At 43.5% G+C, this 24,727-nt stretch overlaps 1 protein-coding gene across 3 annotated transcripts in view; it reads left to right on the top strand.

The window, feature by feature from the left end:
- The first annotated feature begins 293 nt into the window (after positions 1 to 293).
- Positions 294 to 24,727, top strand: part of klf12b (Kruppel like factor 12b) — a 38,124-nt gene continuing 13,690 nt past the window's right edge. Inside the window, exons 1-3 of one of the 3 annotated variants that reach the window (XM_006788164.3) lie at positions 296 to 551; positions 15,952 to 16,034; positions 21,721 to 22,258. In XM_006788164.3, coding sequence (XP_006788227.1) covers positions 15,969 to 16,034; positions 21,721 to 22,258 — 604 coding nt within the window. In that variant the 5' untranslated portion in view covers positions 296 to 551; positions 15,952 to 15,968. Of the gene's footprint in view, positions 552 to 14,794; positions 14,963 to 15,951; positions 16,035 to 21,720; positions 22,259 to 24,727 lie in introns of those variants that run through there. The other 2 variants (XM_035906646.2, XM_006788165.3) reach the window with 2 other exon arrangements.

Raw genomic sequence — 24,727 nt, 5'->3', positions numbered from 1 at the left:
TAATGCACTGTTACCCCCTTCGTTTCCGTCCCCTTTAAACGGGGAGGTGCTCCGGTGCTCACCCCAGCCCAGGGCTCTCCGCTGCGCTCCGGGAGGTGTGCACTGGAGGGAGTTTGGACTGGTTTAGAGCGGACGCGTCGGAAACCTCCCCTGAGGGGCCCCATGTAATTCGATGCATGCTGTTAAAGCTTAGAGTATATTGTCTTCCCTTTTGCTTATGAAGCCTCCACCCACCGGCCCACCCTACATTTAGCGGATCATGTGACTCGGGGTAAGTCATTTGCAAGTACAACAGTTCTCTGTGCGCTCTCATTCATTTCCTGAGAACTGCCTGAGCCGAGCAGCTGAGAGGCAGAAGGGGAGGGAGCTGCTCACTCACATACACTCACTCACACTCACACACATTATCGCACACACACTCACTCACACACATACACACGTACATACGCGCAGAGTGAGAGGAGAGAAGAGGAGAGGAGGAGACGAGACAGAGAAGACTGTAGAAAGGAAAACAGTCTCCTAGTCTCCACGGCTCTGCAGCTTCTGACAAGGTCTGTGCAATTTTCTTGTCCTGTTCCTCTGCTGGCTGCTGCTATGTGCTTCATTTGTCACGTTGCTGGGCTTTGTGCTTGTGTTCAGTGCGTTTCGTCCAGCTGTCATTGCTCTGTCAAAGCAAATGACAACTTAGATCACCTATAGTATTGTGTTTGGTGTTTGACAGTAGAGAAGGTAGTGGGGGGGGGGACAAGAGACCGCATGTAGCTGACTGGACAACTCTTTATTGTCAGTGTCAATTAATTAATAAGCTGTCATAAAAGAGACCAAAAAAAAGAGAGCTGATTTTTATATACTCGGGACAACCGGGGACATGGGCAGCATCCACACTTTTGCAGCGCAGGCACCTCTTGTGTTTCAAGTCTCTTATCTCTCACAAGTCCAATGCAACTTCAAACATATCTGCTTATCAGTGAAGGAGTGTTGTAGAATAACACTGACTGAATGTCTTAGTGGGGGATGTGAGTGTGACTGCGCTGCAAAAACTCTCGGCACTTCTCAGTGGAAAAAAAAGTTTGCTGCTTGTCAGAGTTTCGTGCATGTCTTAAGAGAGTTGTGTGCGTGTGGGTGTGCATTTGTGTGCAGCGTTATGGTGTGTGTGTGTCTGTGTGTGAAAGAGAGAGACGGGCTTGTTTGTCTACTGTAGCAGCTTAGAAACAGAGGAACGAGGCTGTTAGGAATGGGTTAAACATTAGGAGGGTTGGATAGCGGAGGAAGGACACTCGGGTGTGTGTATATATGAGTGTATGTGTGTGTGTGTGTGTGTGGGAGTGTTGCAGGGGTGGTGTCTTGGATGTCATCGCCAGCGCTCTCACTTCCAGGGTAATAGTCATTGGTATTGATGGGTGGCTGTCACAGGGGCAGAGAGCCACCAGGCTGGAGAGAGTGGCCGGGGGCTGGCCCTTGGCTGTTATTTTCAATTACAGGGGACCAGGGCAGAGCTGACAGCAAAGGCATTTGTACATCCAGAGAGGGGGGAGAACGAGGAGGAGGAGGAGGGTGTATGTGTGTGGAGAGAGTGGGAGGGAAGGAGAGAGAAAGGTGGTGGTGGGGATGGGGGTGGTAGAGACTCTGGCCTCTGCTCCTGGGTTTGATGTGGAAACTAAGCACTGACCTGTGTGACTTTACCCTAGCGATGTGGAGAGGCCCTACCTTGCCTTTAACTATGCGTCAGCCCTAGGGTATTTGTATGTGTTTATAAGTGGGGTCTCTCTCTCTCTGTTCATCCATATATATATATATATATATATATATATATATATCTGAAAGAAAGAGGAAGGGAAGGTGTGGGCATATATATGTGTGTGGATGTGTGAGGATGAGACCCCCTGCAGCTCTGCAGCTCCTGGGTGTTGAGCGAGGGAGATTAGTGCCCATTTAAAGTATCATTTAAATCCATGTACAATAAGGCCTTCTGCCTGTGCACGAATAAGCATGCTGATATCACACATGTAGAGCAGACTTTCGACACTGTGTGTAAACGGCAAAGAATCACATTAGATGCCTGAAAGTGTCTCTTTACGGCACACAAACATCTGCATGTCTTGATCATCCAAATCACGTAAGTCTGGAATGTCACGGATCTGAAGGCTTATTTGTGATAACAGTATTTATGATCTGGAAAGAAATTTGAAAATAAACTCTTTAAGGTTAATTACTGTAGCACTGAACCACATCTGTGGTCAGAGTGCCATTGTAAGCGCTAGATAATGTAGCTGCAATTAGGGGGATCAGTGTATGTATGAACAGGTCTTCAACAGAAAGTCTTTAAGCTGGATCATTCCTGAGGCAATGGCCACAATAGCTGGTTAACATTTTAAAATGCATAACTTTTGCTGTGTCTTTACCCAGCGTTCACAGTACGCCTGGATTATGAAGCAGTGTAGAAAATTCAAGCACTGTGTTTTAGTGTGGACTGAGGAAAACAGAGACTTTTCAGTCCAGGTCCCGAAGTCTCCATCACATGCCCACTTTGCTGTTGATGCTAGAAGCCTTTGTACATTCTGTATTTGATCATGCTACTGCTGCCTGCATGTAAGGGAAACCTGCACAGTGCATGTGATATATTGTCTTAATCAAGATCATCTTCTTGCTGAAACACAGTCAGAGCCTGTATTTCTGTAAAAATGACTTCATTGACTGCTAAAGTATTAACTTCACTGACAACACTACTCACTTCAGTGTAGCATATAGTAATGCGGTGAACTGAGAACAGTTCAAATGAACTGTAGTACATTTGGATGATAACAGAAGAGTTATAGGACCTGTCTGAATGTTTATCATGTAAAGGTCACTTTACATGATAAACAGGTCAGTGTTCCTTGTGACTTAATTCAGAAATTCAGATAGCAGTAACAAAAAAAAAAAGAAAGAAAAAGAAATGTTGACCAGTTAGTGTATATATTTTTAATGTTTACCCACGTCCACTAGAGCAACATGCAACCTGCACTAGCTGGTTTGAGAGCAGTATTGAAAGGATGTTGCTGTTTGTGGCTTACTGTGAGGATGAATGTTTAGCTAGAAAAAATGAGTGGGTTAGTAAAAGGTCATGGTTTGGGTTCAAAATGACTGTTTAGCACTTTCGCGTCACAGCAAGAAAGTTTGGGCTTGAACCTGTCGGTGTCCTTTCTGTCTCGATCTTGTGTATTCTGTCTGTGACTTCATGGGTTTGCTCCAGATGCTCTGTATCTTCCCACAGTCCAAAAAGATGCTTGATATAAGTGTTGATTTCAAAGTCGGTTGTACAGGTGAGTGTGAGTGTGAAAGGCTGTTAGGGTCTTTTTGTTAGACCTTTGATGGACTGGAGACCCCAGCAGGCAAAAAGCAAGGACTGTAATTCTGTCCGGTCTATGATCTGGAGATCCCTGGTTCTCCATGAAGCTTGCTGGAAAAATGATTACAGTGGATATATTGGTGTCTCTTCAATGCCCTGTTTATATTAATAACTAAGAGTTTAAGAACAATGATGGCAGTGGCTGTCCGTTAAAAAACTGGGAACAGACACTTGCCTTCTGTGTTCAAAGTCCAAATTTACTTTAATCATTGCTGTATATACTTTTTTTATTCATCTTTGACATTTGCTCCTGAAGGACAGCAAGCATAACTCTTGCAACTTGCAGAATGCTCTGAAAATTGACTTTTTATTTTCTAGTTTTTTGCTTGAAGCATCAGGTTTTCCCACAAATAAACTTTACATAGACATCGGCAGGCTGTACAGATATTTTAATGTCTCATGACTCATTTTAGCGTTTTTATGATTCTTATCGTCTGTATGAAAGGACGATATACATCATTATTGTGCAATGGACAATCATCTCGGTCTTATTTTAAAGGTTCAGTTGTTACTAACCACCTAGCCCCATCCTTCCTGCGTCATGCTTTGCTGGTTTACTGGCCACATTGCTGTATTCTGGCAAAATTATTCAGCTGCTTTGCTCTCATCCTGGGCATCATCTTGGATGGCAGCTGCCCATATTGGTGTAGGGGAGATCTGGAGATCCACTGTAAGTTGGAGAGCCACTTTTACTGAGACCTGCAGTATTTGGAGACTGCTGCATGTGTCACTACTACAGTTGGAGCCCATCCAACTGTGGTAGGTGAAAGAAACACTGGAGAGGCAGCTGATTAAAATGCTCAACATGTCAGGTTAAATATTTGCATTTATAAATGGTATTCTTTAGCATACCTGTGCCTGCTTTTGAGCGCACCCAACCCCTGAAACCCCGCTGCTGTCACAAATAGAATGCAAATCTTGAGAGCACACCGACTATACCAACATTGACATGAACGATTTGATGTCTCACGCGTCTTGCTGTTTTCCTCCACAACTGTATAAAGCTGGTGCTGCCAATCTGATTCCTTCAGTAGCTCAACCCCCACCCCAAGACATGGTCCAAAGGCTTACGATAAGGATCGGTACAGGTGGGGGGGACTCAATTAAAAAGCCAATCACCAACGGATAGACTCTATCTGTCCATCAACACTGCTCTGCCCAGGATATTTAATTGCTCCGCAGGATTCCCCCCTTTAAAGGCAACCTCTGTCAGCCACGTATCAGGACGCACAAATTGGCTGCTTGTTGACAGATCAAATCTTTCAGGAAGATGTGCTTTGCTCTGTTTTGTTCATGCTAACAACACATAGGCTCAAATTTGTATTTAAGAAGATGAAATTTCCTGCATTAGGGCTAATAAACTGGGTTAACTGCTGCCATATTGACTGACTGCTCATTGATCCAAGTAGGTGTTATGGAGTGTATCAGCACTGATTGCAGATAGACTGCAGCGCACTATATGGCTGGATTAACGTGGGTCTCTACTGTAATCTAAGGCCAGGGTGAGAGGAAAATTAGAGAGGTTAGGGTATGGACAATATATAACATACAGATCCAGTTTCCGAAAATTGCTTCTCATCTCTCGAGCTCTCAATCCAGGATATGTTGGCACCTTCTTACATCAAACTATCATGTGAGCCAAAAAAGAAAACACAAAAGCTGACTCAATTAAAGGAGAGAGAAAGGAATTGTTGTGTCGCTTTGTCGTTCATCCAGCGATGGCTGTCGTGAACTTACTGTGAGCGACATTAAAAAACAAAAAGAAATATTTGTAGGTGATGTTAGTGAGCTGAAGTCCCTATACTGGTATTTCATAATCCTAGAAATGACAAAATGTTCTTTCCCTTTGCACATTCTCTTGTGGATTCAACCTTCGACCCGAGTGTCCAGCCCCCGTTTGTTTACCAAATTAAGTTAAGGGTGTACACAGAGTGCAAGAGCATGTGTGTTTAGTGAGCAGAAAGAGAGGGGTGAGGGAGAGAGAAAGCACGGAAAGTATTGTGCAACAGCCACGGACTCTGAGGTTGATAGTATAAATAGTGAAGAAAAAAAATCAGAAGGATCTACAATCTAACATGAAAGATTCCAGCTTGTCCAAGATCATTTTAAGCATTGTTAACCTCATCCCTGGTTGTATACTTATAAGGAGTCTCCTATGGTTAAAGCTATCGTGGGGAACCAAGTTTTTATTTTGATAGAGCAAAAAACGTATTAAGACAGGCAGATTTTTTCAAATGATGTCTGACCGGTGTATTGATCCAAGTTTTTTTTTTTTTTCCCTTTTGAGTAATGACACAATCGCTAGAGCAGCACACTCACTGCTTACTGGAAGTGACTCATGTTGCAGAGCTTGCCCCCAGACTCTGATTTGAGGTCGCTCGACATGTTTCCATGGCTAGGATAGAAAGGTATGTCAGTGGAAGGCCCGTCTATAGGCGATGACGTTTCCTCTTTCAAACTAGCGTGCGATTGATTTTAGCCAAATATGGCTGGTTAAAGGAGGAGAAAAGAAAAGGAAGGAAGCCAAGAAAGAAGGATGGGAGAGTATTCAAAGTCAGCATTTTCAGTCTGTTTTGGATCATTTCTGAGACTTTCCCCTTCACAGAATCTTCTGGGAGTTGCTTCTCTCTATCCTCCATGCAGATGGTTTCTGCAGACCTGTGTAAGGATGCTGCGTGGATCACTGTGAACTTTGTTTCCAGTTGTACTGTAGGTCAACTGTTAGGAAAGGAAATTATGTAAACAGCATGTGGAATCCATTTGGAGGGCTGTGGCATTTCTACACAGTTGAATTTAGGCTCCTACTACAGGCCATAGCTCTACTCAATTAGCTGCTTCAGCCAGGTATCAACATGGCACAGCGTCGGCCTAAAAAGAGAGGAGCAGTAATCGAAGTGAAGGCGTGAGTAGATGAGTAATAGAGGTAAACACAGCTGCTGGCTTTTATTGAGTGTTATTGGAGAGCTGGAATGGGTCAAACCAAGGGGAAAAACTCGGTGAGCGAAAATAGCTGCGCGCATTTGATGTAATAAGTGTCAGTGTGTTGGAATGTTTTGCTTGGTCCGTTATTGTCAATTTCCATGTGCTGTGCGTTGGGGTGGATTTGGTTGTGTCAGCACAAAGTAGGGTTAGATAGTCGAGACACTTTGTGAAGCTGCATCAGGAGGACTCTGCAAAGGCTATTTAAAAAAAGCCATGAGAAAATTGCCCGTGCGCTCGCATATATGCCTGCATGCAGGCCGCTGTTTGGATGTAAGAGATGGCGAGTGAGAAAAAAGGGCAAAGGAAGACAAGTGAAAAAAAAAAAAAGAGTGTGTGTTTCACTGTTTGAGATGATATTATTTCTACATGAGTTGTTTACAGTAGATACAGTAGTAGATGAGTCACTGTATTGGTGCCTTGGCATGCTTGCATTGTACAGTTATTGTACAACATCTAGGTCGATCTTTTTGAGAGTGCACGTGTGCTGTGATGCATTCGGAAGACAGGCCATTGTGAGCAGTATGTACACAGTGCATATGTTGGGGGAAGGGGAATCACATTCAGACATACATGTTGGAACACAAGTACAAATGCGCTACCAGAGCCTAGGGGATAAGAGACAGTAGCCTACACAAAGAATTTGCCATTAGGGTCGAGTGTGCTGGCATCCCTTCGGGCAGGTGAGAGTGGGTGGGGGTGGTAAACACGTGGGTGGTTAGTGGTGGTAGAGTTGATGGAAAGGTTTTTTTTTTGTTGCTTTTTTGTGAGGGTACTGAACTAATCCATTAGTTCAGAGTGGGAAATTAGAGCAGGGTTTCACCCTTACACTCATTTTCAACATGTTGAAAGCAGCTATAACTTCTTCACGAGCGCGAGAAATGGCAAAATACCACAAGGTTCACTTGCTTAACACCTTTACAACACTGTGAGACTGCTTTATATTTCCTTTCTATGGCGGCCTCCCACTGTAAAGCATCAATAAAAATATATTCACCGGTTTTTCATTTTTTTATTCATGGTGAATGCTGTACAGAAATGTGCCCGCGATGCTGTTCGGTCTTTTTGAGATGATTAGTAAGTACCGCAGTGTGGTCACCTCAACCAAGGACCTGTGAACTGAAAGTAAATAGGAGACTGGTACAGAGGCACCAAGTGCATCTTGTATTGATCCACTGCAGTTAACCAGCCTCACAGTATCTCACTCTCATGTACAGGCTAGCCGTATGGTGGTTTAAACATACACAGAATATTAGAGTATCTTCCTGAAAGGCTAAGCCAAGTGCTCCACACGTTTACCCTGGTTTGCTTGCCTCCGCCTCCCCCTCCTTTGGTACAAGTGAGGTTTTTGTGTCAGAGGCTATTTTAGATGCACAGCCACTGACCGTGCTGCATTTACTGAGGTGAGTGAGTGTGTATGCGTGTGTACGGTGTTTCTGAGAGGTCAGCGGATTATGCTGAAGCAAGAAGACCTCAGAGTAATCTCTTTAGGAGCTGTTTTGTGGTGTCTATTTGTGGTTTCCTTAGTATCGAACTCGATCCAGCTTTCATACTGAACATTTAACTTATTCTTTCTCACGATTTCATCAAAATGACCTTCAATTGGACATAAATAGTCTAGAATGGTGTCACAAATTGCTTTGACTTGGGAGTCGGAGCTTGCTTGAGTAATGCCACCTCACTTTAGCGCTGTCACGGTCACAGCTTGTTTAGCTGTTTCTCTGCTGCATTTGAGGCACATGATGCAAGAGGATGTCAGACTCTTCTGTTTACCTCTCTCTGGAGCAATGTGGAGGAGTGTGTGTGTATTTGTGCACGGCTTGTGTGTGCATACACTGTAGGTGTGTGTGGGTGGCTGTTTGTGTTGAATGGGCATCCATATTCTTCTTTCATGGGCAGAGCTGCAGAGTTTATGTGCATGCGTGTCTGCCTCTGAATCTAAGATAAATATGGTTCACGGTGGGTGCAGGCAGAGGTCACGAGGTTTGTGAGAGTCTGTGAGCCAGATTGTAGATCAGAAAAGGGGCTCAGGAAGTCAGCTTTATAAGAAGTGCTTTTGAGACACAGACAGAGACACAGACAAACCAGACAGCGACCGACTCTTCTTTTCGCTTTGAGTGTTTCCTCTCAGAATAAACAGCTTCTTCATTTCCCACAGTTTCACAAGACCTAGAAGGGACGGAGGTGGTAATGGTGGAGGTGGGGATCTTTCACAATGAAAAAAGTCACCGAAAAAAAAAAAAGATAAAAGATTTCCCTTTTGTCCTGTTGTAACCATATTTTGACCATTTGACTCATTAAACAAGTGGCACTAGGGAAATATCTGGACAAAGTGTTATTACTTGTGTAACTTGCTTTGGTCTGTCGACTCTTTGGTTTAATTTGATAAGTTTTACTTGATTAAATAAAGCATGTGTCAGTGCCGGTCTGCGACATCTTCTCATTACCTTGAGGAAATTTTATTGTGAACCGCAGATTTGTTATTGTAACCACACTCATAACTGACTTGCTGTATGTCGTGGTCATTACAAATTATTCTGCCTGTATGCGTGTGTGCTGGTGAAGGAAGCGTACTTGAGCTGCATCCGGCGACCTCATCCCCCTCATCATGACAGGATTACTGACACAGGATCCCCCTGCCCCTGGCAGAAATAGCAAGGACCCAAGGGCAATTCACCAGAATATGGGAACTTCCGTGGGCCTTACTAGTGTGTGACTCTGTGTCTGTGTGTTGTTTGTGTATTTACATGGGTATCCACTCTATAAATGGAGCCGGTTTCCTCTCAGGTGCTGAGCTGCCTGGCTTAGGGAGGAACACTATGAGTTCACTGCTCTGTGGCTCTCTCTCACACACGGCAGTGTTTCCATCATTTCAGACGTCATTACACTGATTTCTAATAATTTAATTTGAAGTCTTCAAATGATTTATATCACGGGTACTGCTGTTGCTTGTTTAACTTTACAGAGCGCAGGGTTTTCTTTTTAAATTTAATTAGGAACACGCCGACTTTTATGGGGAATTTCAAATTGGAGCTTTTCTTGAAGCTGGGTGTAACCATTATGACACCTGGATCAATGAAATCAATACTCATCCTTTGCTAGGCGCATTCAACCTGTTCACATGCTTTGGGTGTCAGAGACAGCTCTGGAGCTGTCTCAGGCTACTCTGTATTTGATTTTTCACACATCCGTCCATCCAAGCATCCAAAATCCAATTCAATGTGTTGTGGGGGCTGGACCATATCCCAGGTGCCATAGGGCGAGAGGCAGGGTGCACCCTGGACCCAATTTGTCACATGGCTTTATTTGGTATTCGATTTTATGAATTTTTTTTTAATACACATAATTTTTTTTGATAGGCAGCATCTCAGTGATATCCCTTTTACTCTTAATTTCAAGAATAATCATACAAGGATTAGCCATTAGGTGACAGCTCTGTAATCGCTCTGTTTCGTTGCTGCTGACAACCTTAATGTGCCCATTTACCTTTTATTTCTAAAATCATCCTGTCTCTGAGTTTTTCCTTTAAATTGATAAGGAGTTGATAAGTTCCCCAAGTTTCACAATATGTGCCAGAAATAAATCATCCAACACATGATGAGTGTGTTCTGTCTATTAATAACTGTGTACATAAAGCAAGCTGTGCTTTTCCTCTGTGGAACTGATTTACTCGAAGAAGAAATGGGCGGGGTGTTTTGAGGTAAAAGGCATCAGTTGAGTGCATCTTTGAGGGGGTTTTAACTCTAAAGGGAACCCCCCCCCCTCTCTTTTTTAAAAAGGGTAGGGTGTATAAGCTGTAGTTTATTGGCATTGTGCTTGTCTGCAGTCGGAGAAGTCCACGCTTTTATGAGCAAGGAGGTAGTAGCTTTCTGCTCTCTTGAGCCCTGTTCAAAAATGTCCCAAAAGCATCCAAAAGACTTCACTTGCTGCTCTTGCCAAGGAAAATACGTCTTCTGAAATGGAAATTCTGAGACCATTCACAGAGTGCCAGGAATGATTAAAAAAAAAAAAAACATGTCCAAAACCGTACATCCAGGCGTGAACCCTAAGCACACATACATACCTTGGATAATCAACAAACACCATCAACACTGATGGTATTTCTCTTTTCCTGTCTGGTGAAGGGATTTTATTTAGATAGGAAGTACCTTAATCTCATTTTCATGAGCGACCTTGAAGGGGAACTCTGCTAATTTCAAACGTTAACTCATCGTATTGAAAACAGTTATTTTCCTTATTTGTTTGAAATCTTTATGTCCCTTCTGTGGCTCTGAAGGGAGTTTTTTTTCATATCTATCAACATAATCGGTTTTTCAAACATGATGGAACATTGACGCTGCGAAATCCATTCTTTAAAATGGTTTGCGCTGCGCACCACTGGTTACTGCGCCGATGGCTTGTTGGCATGCTGGCCAAAGCAAGGATGTGGCTCACCCGCAGCGCGCTGAGAGTTCAACTAATTTGAACTTTGACCGCTGCGCACTGTGACAAACAGCGGCAGACTACCAATCAGGAGCATGGGAACATTTTCCGGTGGCTTCAGGGTCATTTTGGTCATCAACCATCAACAGCTATATTGTAGCAAGCAGGAACGAGTTGACTGCCCCCCACTCCCAGCGAAAATCAATGCATCAGGCGTCACTATGTCATTGCTAGAAAGTACGCTTTTTTTGCGGTCTTTTACAGTCGCCAGCAGACACAGAAGGCAATATGAAGGATAAACTGATACTGTGTGTCTGAATCCCTTAAACTCCACTTAATTCCCACACAAATTATCATTTGACATCCTGGAGAAAACCCAGGTTCCAAGTAGACATGTCAGTTGTATGTTTTACCAGCCATGCAGTTTGTTGTCAGATACGAATATGAGTTAACACAGGTAAGATTTTCTTTATATACATTCCCCAAATAGCTCTATGGATTTATTGAAACCACCCTGCTGTCTGACTTATCAGCATCATATCTGGTGTCACTGACGCCTGTGCTGCTGTTCTTCCTTTGAGAGTGCTTGGGTTTTCCATCTATGCATATGGAAGAGCATGGGATTGAGGTGTGCTCTTCAAGGCTTTTGCTGGGGAGGCCTGAGAGCAGAGCCAAGCTGCCAAGTATAACTTAGTCATCTGCAAATGGAAATAAGAAGTTCTCTGACTAAAGTGGTCCTGTTTGAATTGCATTATTTATGTGGTGTTTAGCTTTGTAGGGCACCACTGACCGGATTGGGTTTAAGATTCAAATCTGTTGAGCCCTTGACCGCATAAAATGCCATAATTTTCCTGGGCGCAGTTGCTCTTCAAGTACTAACTCAGCAAGGAACTATGCACATAGCTCTCAAGACCAGAATTAGTTCAACAAGATGAGGTCATGAACAGATGCAGCTTAACATGAAGCAGGCTGAGATTGAAAATCAGCTGTGATTCGGCTGATCCGTCTACTCTGCTAGCAAAAAAAAATCAGTAGCGTTTATGTCCCAGTGTCTGCAAAAGTATCACTCATCCGAAGCGCTTTGTCTAGCAAGTTTTTTTCCCCTCATTTCACCTTCTTTATTGAAAAATTGCTACAGCATTTCTTTACTAGTTTTCAAAAACCTCTGTGCACTGGCTGACTTGAAAGAGAGGAAGTGCTGCAGTGTGCAAGTGAGCTAACAGTCGTAGGTTAGTTATCAGGCCAATGTGTCACATTGGGGTGTCCAGGGGCACAGAACAGGGAAGTGAGCTGCAGCGAAGAGGCCAGCAACAGACAGCCTGGGCAAAACACAGGCAATGCTTATTTTGCATCAACTACAGCTCTGTCCCTTTTATCCATAGCGCTAGTTAAGCATTTGTTTACATTTTTAAATGCATTTCTTGCTTTGCTTTCTTGCTCTCCCTTTTTTCTTTCTCTCCTCCCTTTGGTAGAGGACTGGATGGGAGGGGGGGTCTGTTGGCATTCTTGCACTGTGTGCTTTGCGCTCGACCGGGCCTTGGCTCATGTCCATATCCCCTCTCTCCCCTCTCTTGCTTCTCTGATTCCCTCCCTTCCTCCTCCCCGCTAAACAACCCCCTCCAACCCCTTCAACTCCCCATGATTGCTTTCCTAACCACTGCTTTTGCCAGTAACTCTGCGCTCTTCAACCCCCCCCCCCCCGCCATCTCTTCCTTAGCTATCACCTTCCTGAATCCATCCTCATGTAACCCCCCCATCCCCTCCCCCCAATTATTCATTACCCCTTCCCTTCCTCTCACCCTTTTCCATCCCTCTTCCATCCCAGCCCGTGGCAGCAGGTCCAGCCTCTGTGACACAGATGCACCCAGTTGCTCTGGGCGTTCGACATGGGAACAAAGCATTGGCGGGGCCCGTCTGTTGCAGTGTGTTACAGGGTGTGTGGCATTTTGTGTGTGAGTGTGTGTGTGTGCTAGTATGTCCACATGAGAGGAAAAAGATGAGAAGGGAAGCAAAGATGGTGCACACAGCCAGATACTAAATCTGGTTTCATTAGCTTGTTTAAGCCCCAACTTTTACTTGAACAAAAAAAAATTAAAAATAAATGTTTTCCCGTGCTCTGAGAGTGAACACCCAGAGACAGTATCAAGCACTTGCACAAAGTCACAGTGTTGTTCACCACCAACCGACATGCATCTTTTTTTTAATATAATTTTTTTTGGCCAGTCAAGTACTTCCTTGTTAAACTCCATTAATTAACACTGAACAGTTCATAAATAAAATTATTTGATTCACAGTGTTGGCAGCGTGCTAGTAGCACAGGTGTAAAGCTAAAAGACAAGAGTAAGCCACAGAGCTGTTTCTGGCACAGTGGTTTTTAATTTGACATGCTTTCCTTTTGGTTTTTTTGATTCTGTATGCAGTGAAGAAATATGCATGTATAATAAACGAGCGCATGAGGTCAACATTTGGTCTCACAATGTCTGATGTTTTCTAGAGAAGTTTGTCTATTCTAATTTTTAACACTTTTTTTTTAAGGCAGCCCGCAAGCTTCTTGCTGTTGCCTCAGTGAGTACACAGTCAATAGTCATCAACAGGGAACTGGGAGATGGTGAACCTCAGGTCATGGATGTTGATGTGCAGTGGGAGTTTCACTTCATTCACTTAAACGCATTAACAGGCACGCAAATAAATTCAAACAATAAAACAAAGACAGCAGAAAAGTCACAATTAGGTATACTTGGAGTATTTCTTCTGCTAGAACTGACATCAATCTTCACCTGCTCCCTTTACCTTCTTTTTTTTAACCGAGGGATTGTGGTGGGGACAGGAGGGCTTGTAGGAGGGAGAAATGAGATGCCTCAACACTCCACTGCCCTCCTCTCTCCATCCAACTCCCCCACACACCTGGGATGGCCATTTCATTTCAGAGAGCAGCAAATGGAAAGGTGATCTTAATCTACCCTGTTTCCTTCTAACCCCCCCACCCCTCCCTCTCTCCATCTCCCACACACAGTGCCTCATACCGCTGATGGACAGTGCACTGCTGGTTGCCTGAGCCTGCTGCCAGCAGAGCAAATTTAGTGATACTGAATAGTCATTGGTTTATCACCACCAACAAATTCTTTTCAGTTTCAACTCAGTCTTTGTTCTTATCTTTAATCTTTTTGATTTTTTTTTGATCTTCAAGCACTAGCTGTTAGAAACAATTCTTTTGTGGGAACGAAAGCGATTGACATTTGACTTCAGTCAAAGGAGTGCGACACGAACTCCTCAACACCCCTCAGTTATCTCATTACTCAGTGTTAGGGCTCCCCGACTGCCGTTAGCTCTTTGGTCATTACCATCACAAGCAAAGGAAAGCAGAGACCATTGATTTCCTATGAATATCCCTCTGCAGGCCAGTTCATTAGGTACTGCTCACAAACCCACTGGATTAAATGGACTTTAGGCACATGGGGAAAAGATTGCTACTTTCAAGAACTGTGTGATTGTCTGGCAGAGCCAAAACAAACTGAAAGGTGTTCTAATATTTTTGCTTTTCCATCAGCAATAGAGTGAGCATTTAGCACAGTGAAGAAAAATGAATGGAAAAGGAAAAAAAACAACTTTTTGATGTAAGAATAGCAAACCCCTCGGGAAAATCAAGTTTTATCTTAAGTGTCTCTGACTGGAGAGGTTTGGGTTTTTTTCTTTTTTTTCTCGTGAATGAGGAGAAAGTGCATTTGCCATAACGGTGGTCATCCCGGGGAAAGCAAAACCTCACTTTCTGCCTCTCTTAGTGCACTCCTCTCTTCTTTTCCTCCTCAACACATGGCTTGAGGCTGGACCGAGGCTGCAGCTCCACCCGCCCAGTCGTTACCATGGCAACGCTATCTGGGCCTACCAAGACCTGAAGCCGAAGGACATCCTGGACAACAATACAATAGCAGCACAGCCAGGGTACCTGAGGGACTTAGACCTGTGAGGCGAGATCTGGGGGGTTGCAGATTGAGGGAGTAAATCCTCCCTCTTTCTCTGCCTCCCTCACACACTCAACTCACAAACACAGTCAGGATTAGCCTTTCGCTTGAGACTCTGAGAGGTAGAGGAACAATACTTGGCATTAAACAGTTTTGCGGAAACAATTTTTGCATAAGAAATGTTTTCCGATAGCTGTCTTGAGTGGATACTTTGGTGAGTAAAAAACAAAAACAAAACCCAAACGTTTAATAATTGAGCAGGCCACGGGGATTTTGTGTAATATGCAATATGTTTAGTGTGGTTAGATGGCCAGGACATAAGGTAAACAGAGATAATCTATGTCATTCATTACCGCCTCAGCTTTTATTCCTCAGAATTAGAATGGTCATGATTGCCGTGGTGCTGCTGACTATGAGGACTGGGCCGCAAACCCCGCTGCTGGTGCCAGCAGTGGAGAGTAATAGAGATGTTTAGGGTCTATTTGCCTTGCTTGCATTCCTCCATGTACTGCTGCTAAAATAATAAGAGGGAGGGTTACCTCAGGTCGGGCCCAAGCAGAGGGATACGGAACATGCATTGTTGTCATTGGCTCCATCTGAGTATCGCTCTTAAAGCCACAGTGCGGAGCTGAGGAGACGGGCACTGCTGCCCACTTTACAGACACACCGTGCTGAGAGGCAGAGGGATGCGTGGATCTTAAGAAATACTACAAATAATAATGTGAATTAATGAATATTACATTACACCTTTAGAAGTGCCACAACTTCAAACGGCACTCATTGTTTTCTCTATAGAAGTGGCTAAAGAGGAAAACTCTGAAGACGGGTTGTGTTTATGCCTTTGCTGTTGATTAACTGTATATGAAGCATGTGTTTGTATTCCATTGCAGTCTTAAGAGGATTTCTTTCAGTATTACTAAGTGTTATTAGCCCCACAGCAGCCCACCAGGCAATTCGAAAATCTTTATTATAAAGAAGAGGGACTCACAGTTTGTGTGCGTCTTTGTGTGTGTGTGTGTGTGTGTGTGTGTGTGTCAGCTTCTGATGATTCTGAAACATGAAGTCATGTCTATTTAAAATTTGTTTATTTCTCAGTGGGTGTGAGGACAACATTGTAGATGTCCATGTGTGAATAAGTGAGTGTGGGACCTGCTTAGTTATGCTAAAACACCCGTCTTACACCTCCTCTGTGTTCCTTCACAGGCAGGCTAAGAAACAGGATGTTAATGCTTGACGGAATGCCTGCAGTCCGAGTCAAAGCCGAGCCCCTGGAATCGGAACAAGGGGTAAGAGAGCAGTTGTTTTCCAGACAATTCCTTTTTTTTTCCTGCTTTCCTTTCCTTCTTTCCTCCTCCCGGCAATGGGCTGATAATCACTCCCAGGCCTAAGCAAGTGAGTGACTGAGACAGAGTGGGGGCTTAGAGGAGTGGTCGGAGAGCATGGTAGTAAGAAAAGAGAAGAGACGAACCAAGAGGAAGAGAGCCACAGCTGGAGCAGGAATGCACTGGGGGTCTTTTAGGGAGGTGACTGGAGCCAGCGGAGTCCACGCTGGCTGGCTGGTCGGGTGGGTGAGGCCTGTGCAGATGTAGCCTCGTCACTACTCTGAGGAGGAGGAGGGTTGCATGGGAAACTAAATCTTATCTATCTCTGCCTGTTCCTGCTTCTTGACATCTCTCAATTTTCCTTTATCCTCCCTCTGGGGTTTCTCACAAAAACACATGCACACATTAATACAGGCAGACAAACAACACAGCATGCCACACTCCTTCTCTGCACACACTATTACGGCTTCATCTGCTGCTTTGTTGTATCCTTTGCATGCCTCTGCGCTCTCACAGAGCTCCATGTCACCTCCGTGGTGTTTCTACACAGAGTAAGAGCGTGTCACTACAAGCCCATGTGAGCGCGGTTTAAAAATTCCACCAGCAAATCTGTAATAACTTTGTTTTACCCGATCGGCTACATAGAACAATTTACTTTCATGAGTTCATTTAAATGTACTGATCATGTTATGTATAACAGAGGCACCTCGCGTAAGCTTTTCATGGCCCACATACAGTATCAGTGCTCTCTGGTCTGACGTACCTAGAAATAAAGTGGTCTTGTTATGGTGAAGCTGTTGCTAGGTTACAAAGGCTCTGTGTTGCTGGCATAGCTGTGTGTGTAGTGGGCGCAGACCACTTAATATTTGTAACCATGATGAATTAGAATTCACTTATTATTGATTTCCATTCATAACCTATCAATAACATTTTTAGCTTTCTAATAAATCACCAAGATCACTTTGTGGGATAACGGAATAGTTTCTGTTGAGATGAATCTGGGAGCATTAACCTGTGATGGATGAGAAAAATACGGGCTGCTGATAACCCGTCAGGTTATCGCGGAGACCTTGCAGAGAATTGTTTGGCTGTGGAGGTGGTTTGTGTTGATAAGAATTGAATCTCCACATCTAAGGAATTGGCATAGAGGGAGCAGGTGGTTACTTTCTGGGTGTCCTTTCCTCAGCTGCGGCTTAAGGGTTTGAGAGCTAGGCTCTTGCGCTGCTACCTCATACCTAGGGTTTGAAATCATTCTCCTTGTAATGATGTCAGTCACAGACAGGATGTGAGCACTGCAGCCCACACAGCTTTGAAGTGCACCAAGATCCAATCTTGCCCTAACAGACCGAGCTTCCCTTTAGATGGCAGAGGCAGACAGACAGTTTAGGCTGCTGCAGAAATGTGGTCTTCATTTGGGTGGCGTGGGGCCAAGGGCTTGCTGGAAATGGTCTGCCTCGTTAGACAATTCGCCTGCAAGGGGCTGGAAAATCTGCCCCGCTAACCATTATCCCCTAATAAAGACAATGGCATGAGGACGGAGGCAGGCAGGCAGGTTGAGCGGCTCTTGCTGTATGTGTGTCAGGTTTGTAAGCATGTGTGGGTTTGTATCTGTCAAAGTGAGAGTAGGGGTGGCTTAAGTTTTCCATTTCGTTTGAGTTGTGTTTGAAGAAGAAAAAAAGGCAGAACTGTCGTTTCTGCATGTTTTGTTTATGTATAGACCGTTGTAATATTTTGACGAGAGAATTTTAAATAGAGTTCTTACTTCTCAACATTACGGCAGCACTCACAAATGAATGGAAACAAAAGGTATAATACCAATGGACTAAAAAAAGCAGTAGATTTACTTTTATAGGCTTGTAATAGTTTTGCAAGTATACTTTTCTGTAAGTGGCATGTTTGATGTCTTGCTGTAAACTGAGTTCGTGCCATATGATTATTTATTGTAGTGCGATTTGCTCACTTACCATCTAGTGCATTAAGTTACTTTTAACTACTTTATAAATAAATTAACAGATAAGTAAAGTTTTTTTAAGAAACAGTGTATATGTATTTTATTTAAAAAGGAAATGTCCTTGTTAGAGCGCCAACTAGTCTTTGTTTATAGGACACTTTCCAAGTACACTGTCATTACAAACATATACAAATGCAGACAGAATTATCAGACCTCCCTATGAAAATTTAGTTTTAGTTCAGAAGTATTTCCAAAGTACTGTTAAACAGAGAAAGGAATTTTTAACACAGCCTGTCCAAACAGCCTAGCCTTATTTTGGATGCTTACATTCAATGCAACGCCAAACTACTCGGTCAAAATGATTAGCTCCTCTGACGTCAATAGTAAACCGTGTGTCCTGTTTTTTTGCTGGTTATCAGCCTGCAGTCGTTGGTTGTCATTTTCAACAAGCTTCTCTGATGTTTCCTGAGCAATCGCAGCCTGTTATGTGATTATCTTCTGGCATGGACATTGGTCTTCAGTTCACCACACAGATTTTCAGTAGAATTCAAGTCAGGGTTTTGCACAGGCCAGTCAATAATGCTCACGTTGGTCTTCTGGGGGTAGCTCTTCACCGTATGTTTTGGGTCGTTGCTGTGTTGGAAGTAGCCAAAGCACTCTAGTTTCATCTCATTAGACCTGCACAGTCCATTGTTGTGTCTGCTTCTAGTTATTGTTCTCCCAAATGGGTTAAGTCATTCACTGGTGCCTCGGTAGTCATTCTGGAGTCTTTACACACCAACTCTCACTAGTTTTCTTTCAGAGGCTTTGAAATCTTTAACTTCTTACTTCGACCAGGCTTGTTCTGTACTCTGTGACTCTTTCGATTTCTTTTGATTTCTGTTCTTAACACCAGGAAATGTTGCGATAACTTTTTATATGGTTCTTCTACTTTGTGAGCATCAATAGTTTTTTTTCCTCAAGTCTAAACCAATTTCTTTTGTTTTTCTGAAATAGTTCTTGTGACAAATAGAAAAATTTCTGTTTTCAAAAGAAAACTAGTATGTTTAGAAATGCTATGTTGAAAACTCTTTGCTCTTTTAAAAAAGCACTTGGGAAGATATTGCCAGAAAAATTCAATTTCATTGATTGTCCTAAACAATCAACATTTAGGATTGGGGCAGCATATCTGTTTTATTCATAACATTATTCAGTCTGCACTTTACCACATGAGATACTTCAATGTCTTTAACTGGTAAGAAGACCTGCTAATACTACATAATTTTAGGAGTGGGCTACACATACTTACTAAGAAAGACACTGTTTTCAAAACACTGAGATTAGCCTCGGTGAATCTAACGGCTTCAAAGCCGACAGGCGGTATAGCTCCGGGCAGACTGTGACACTCGCTTGCTATACACAAAAATGGAAACACAGAGAGACCATGTGCAAAAGCAGCTAGATGGTAGCCCGAGGCTCTGCCAAGAAAGGCTACGTCAGACTGATGCAAGACAAAGTAGAGATGATGGTTAATGTTTAACTTTGCCTCTAAGTACCAAAAACGTGTTTTAGAATAGAATAGAATAGAATAGAAAATCTCTTTATTGTTATTGTACATGTACATCATCAGCCGTTTGGTTTGGTTTATGCTTTCACACCAGTGGCTCTTTAATTAGCTGCAAATCTAACAGCTGAATACTCAAATAGTATCAAAAAAGTTGTTACGCGCTGCCCATAACATCCCCACAGTGTCGGAGTCTCTCAGTGGTGCATGGGCTTTATTGTCTCAAACATGCACACCCGGATACTGATCACTGTTTTTGCTGATAGAGTTTGTGGCTCTCTCATAGCTTCTCTTATCTTCTTACTCTTTTTTGCACTTCATCACTGCACCATATTTCTTTAACCAAAAAACCAAAACCTTATTTGTAAACTTTGGTTTCAGCTTCCTCTTTGCGATGAGGCGCACAAGTTCGGTCGTAACAGAAAAGGCAGAAGGGAACCTGTATGACGCTCTCATTGTCGCTGTGCTGGCAGCCTTATGCCACTGTGGATTCGCAGCGATCTAAGTTGCTTCTACTGAAGCCTTTACTGATATTTGCTTTAGAATATCTAAATATTCTATATGTGCCTGTGCCTGTAGGTCGCTCTCGTTCTTTGAGAATAACTTTTAAAAGAGGAGAACTTTATAACGATTCGTCAGCCCCTTTAGGGAAGTGTCTCTGTTTGAATGGTACTGACAAAAATGAAGGAGATGTGATATTATCTTTATCGCAGTACACTAGAACTGATCATGTCTTCCATTTTCTTAATAAATAGCATGATTGAGCTTTTTTTTTTTTTTTGAAGCGATACCCCTGAAGAATAACACAAACGAAATGCTGTGAAGGCTCATGCCTGAAATCGGTGGTGGGTAATGACCCAGACCATATTTTACTGTGGATCTTGACATGACACCAGTGACTCCAAGCTGAACCCCACTGAGGTTCAGAGTTCATCAGAAAGCATTTTTCATGGGGCATGGTTTGTTTTCCAACCGAAGAGGAGTTACGCTGCGTGAAGTTTTTTTTTTTTTTTTTGATTCATGGGGTTGTAACACTTCCTGTAGGCTGAAAACAAGTATACAAGTCTGGAGTAAAAATAGTAAGCTACTACACAAAAGAACACCCATACACACCACTCAGAAAAATTCGTAATTCACCGCAGATCGACTCTCAGTCAGCATTACATAAGGAGAAAGAAATGCGAGTCTCTGAAAACAAAAGTGAGCATGAAAACCCACATTAGAGAACATTTTTCATTTCTCCTGCAGCTGCTATTGGAGTGATTTTTTTTTTCCTTTTAATTTTAATGAGCTTTTCCTGTTTGATTATTTTTTTAAAAAAAATCCTGGACGTGCTCGCTCCCTGATGGCACAAACTGTGACTCAGCCTCTGAAAGGCTCCACTGTGAGGATCAACACTGCTTACCACACTTTGCAGCACCCACGTTGAGCAGAGTGAGCCGAGATCAGCCGCATCACATGCAGCTCGGCTAATCTGACATTAGAACAAAGACCGCGATATCAAGTAAAGGGGCCAAAGTTTGGGAGCCCTAAGAAGCAAATAGTAGCAGGGTGAGCGTCACTTTTTCTACCGTGTGTGTTCTCTATTATCTTTTCCAAGTAAACAGGTTCCTGAAACGCGTGCAGACAGATGGAGAGGTTGTGTTACAGTCTGCTTGGTGTTAAGTGAAAGATGTGTTGAGGGATACGCTAAGCCACCAGCATTGGCCTTAGGAGGCCCATTTCTGAGAGACGGAGAAAGACGGTCAGGAAATTGAGCCCATATGATGTTTTTTCACCGTCACAAAGGAGATTTAAGAGAGAGACAAGGGGAGCCAAGAGAGCTGCGTTTGTGTGGGAGTCATGGAAAACAGGAGAAAAAGAGAGAGTGCAACCCAGGGCAGGAGAAGAGAACGAGGGAGCGAAAGGAGGCGAGTGTTAGAGACGTTATCTTTACTCGTGCATTTCTGTGCGTGACATCATGCCAGTTGAAGAGCTTCATGGGAGAAGTTGAACTCTTAAATTAATATTTTGCTCTGTATCTGTGTTTCATAACAAATATTTCCACAAAAACGATTAGACCTTGGATTTCAGCTATAGAAACACTCTGTCTTTTTTGAGGTTAATGTATTTTGTGGCATTAAACTGAAGCATCACTGTCTCTCTTACGCCCACAGTCACCCAAAGTGCGCCCTTACACTGCGATGGACGGCGTCCCCTTTTTCCTCAGCAGAGTTAAACCGGAACCTCCCGAAGACCTGCTCGCCCACGACCTGCACTTCCACACGCAGACCGAGCCCGTCGACCTGTCCATCAACAAACCCCGCCCCTCCTCTTCATCCGCCACCACGATTTCATCGTCATCCCCCCTCAGGTCCGCCTTCTCCCCGTCTTCGTTATCGTCGTCATCCTCCTCCTCCTCCTCTCCATCAGTTATCACCTCAGCCTCGTCGGTGCTCACATCGGGCCCTCTGGTTGCCCCGGGAACTGGGGTGAGAGGTCAGCCATATTTGCACATCCTGCACTCTGTGCCTCCGCCTCCATCCAGCCCTCTGAGCCTGCAGGGAGCCGGGAAGCTCGCCAGCCATGTTCACCGCATCCCAGTTGTGGTACAGTCACTGCCCCTCATGTACACCACTGCCGTTCGATCACCCTCCAGCCTCAACAATGCCATCATGCTACCTCTGCTGGATGAGGCCAAAAGCCAGGGCAAAGGTGAGACCCTGCTCACTGAATTTGCTCTATATTTATACAGCTAACTTTGTTCTGTTGGGATTTCTATTAAAGCTCTGTCATTATTTTAATAAGATACACTGCAAAAAGTTCAACTATGATTCAGGTTTTGAACTGCTGCCTTTTTTATCAGCAGCCTGGGCCCCTGTGAAACTCTAGCCCCACATCTTTTGTTCTATCTTCATGTTCTAAGGCGTACTTATAAGGAAATGTTGCTTACCACAACCTAAATCCACTGAGGGTTTTTGGACTTCTATCCTCTACCTCTGCAATAGAGCTATATCTTGAGGGAGGGAGGGGGGGGGGGGGGGGGGACTTTGAGCTGCTACCTTATTTCCCAAGAGGTCACGACAGCGAATAGATTCACTTGTTTGAATTGGCACCGATTTTACACCAGACGCCTTTCCTGACGCAACCCTCTCGATTATCTGTGATTGGAACCGGCCCTAGGAGTACGCCAGCCTGTGACTCCTCCCGATCTCGAACTGGGGGTCTTTTCACATCTATGGCAAATGTGTAAACCACTGCAACTATCTCTCAACGCCTTTATCACTGAGCTCAAAGTCTGAAAGGCTTGCGTGGATCAATCTAATCACTTTCTTTCTTTCCTACAAAATGAGCTACCTGCGATGCCCTGCAGGAAAAGATAAAGCAATACTTTCATAATGCAATTTCTGTGTTCGCAGCTAGTATTACCACGTTTTTCAGATTAAAATGTATCTCAGGGATACATATATTTCAAAAGTTTCTGAATTGAATTGCGTACTTTTTAAGGTCAATTTTTCTTCTACACCAGTGAGTTTTAATTAGGAAATCACATTTTTGTTTTATTGAAAATTACAATTGTAATAAAAAATTTAATGGCTTACCACCTTGTTGGCGTGTTTCACCACTGGTCAGCCTGACTGAAGGATGACCACTAACCTCAACCATGTGACCTAGATACTAATCCAGATTGGGTGAAACCTCTAATAGGACATTTAAGAGTTTGTAAGTGCTGGTACCTGTTCTTAGGCGCTACCTTTTGAGAAATATTACTTTTAAATCCGTTAACTCACTTAAAATAGGTTACAATCATAATAAGCTTCAATGTATTCTTACTAAGAGGTGTATGAATAGAGAAGCCGCTCGCAGCTTTCTCTGGGAACAATTACAGAAGTTTTTTTTGGCTGCACCGGGGTCAGATATAAGGGATGGCACAAACTGACATTTAGCACTGAGGATTTTGAAATGTTAGAGGGGGAAAGCTCAGTGACAAGCTGTGTGGTTTGTTATCTGGCAGGTGTTCTGCTCTGTCTTTAGTCAACACATTGCTGAGAAGGCAGACTGTCATGTCCATGCTTTCAGAATGGCCTCTCGGGCAAAAATGTTGCCCCTTCAGAGGGAAGATAAGGCTTAGAGCTTGAACGCCTTGTTTGTGTTTAACAGCCTCCAGTGCAGGTAGCTTTCCCTCTGTCAAGAAGCAGAAGTCTGGGGTAGTCTGAGAGTTAGACCTCTCCGGCCTTGCCTTGGATGTGTTGTTGGTTTTCTCTCTGGGTGTGGTTTTACTGCCAACCACTGGATGAGAGCCTACAGTAGGTGTTTCTGTCCAAGTCTGAGCTGTACACAGAGCAACTGTTGGTTGTAAAAAAGGTTGCTTCTTTTCATTCCCTGCAGAAGAAATAGACACATTAAGGCTCACACCCGTGCATGTACAGTACGTACAAGCATACAAGCAGTGATATGTAATTAGAGCATGTGCTCAAACAGACACTCGGCCGGCTAGGTGGGGTGGTCCTCAGAGATGGGCGTTTTTTTGGGGTTTTTTTGGTTGTTGTTTTTTTTTTTTTGCTTTTAAAAATGCTAGATGTCAGCTCCCAGGGAGAGGAGAGAGGAAAAGAAGGAAGGATAGGGAAAAACAAGACTTGCATAATAGGGTGTGGATGGATATTGAAGATGGGTGGCACTCAAACAGACGCATCCACACACACATACACAGAGCAACATCAGCAGTGCCCGGCTCTGAACGCACCCAGCACAAAGGAAACGGGGTGAATGAGTGCTGGGTGTGGTGGACGCAGTTACTTTTAATGAGAGTGCAAACAGTTGAGAACCAGAACATTTGGCTATTTATTGCATTTAATATGAGTTCTACAAAATCCAACATTCCACCATCAAAGCCAAATCAAAAATGAATTAAAGCCATAGAAAAAATATCTATATCTGTCTATCCATCTATATATAGAGAGAGTTTTTTTGTCCTTGCCTTATCTGGAATTTCAGGCGTCACTACTGGCCGGTGGTTAAACAAATAAGTTGTTGACATTAGGCAAATCCCGAACTAAATTCAGCCCCCCTCCCACCCCCCACCAAGAAAACTTTAATGCGATTATTAAAGTTCTCAGCGTAGATATGAGGTGCACACTCACTCGCTTTTCACATACATACACAGGTTGGCCATCCTCTTTCAGA

This window comes from Neolamprologus brichardi, chromosome 16, assembly GCF_056152115.1.
Source record: "Neolamprologus brichardi isolate AB-2024 chromosome 16, ASM5615211v1, whole genome shotgun sequence".
In the NCBI taxonomy this organism is placed as follows: domain Eukaryota; kingdom Metazoa; phylum Chordata; class Actinopteri; order Cichliformes; family Cichlidae; genus Neolamprologus; species Neolamprologus brichardi.
The sequence above is the reverse complement of the archived record's forward strand: the minus strand, read 5'-3'. Positions and strand labels throughout refer to the sequence as shown.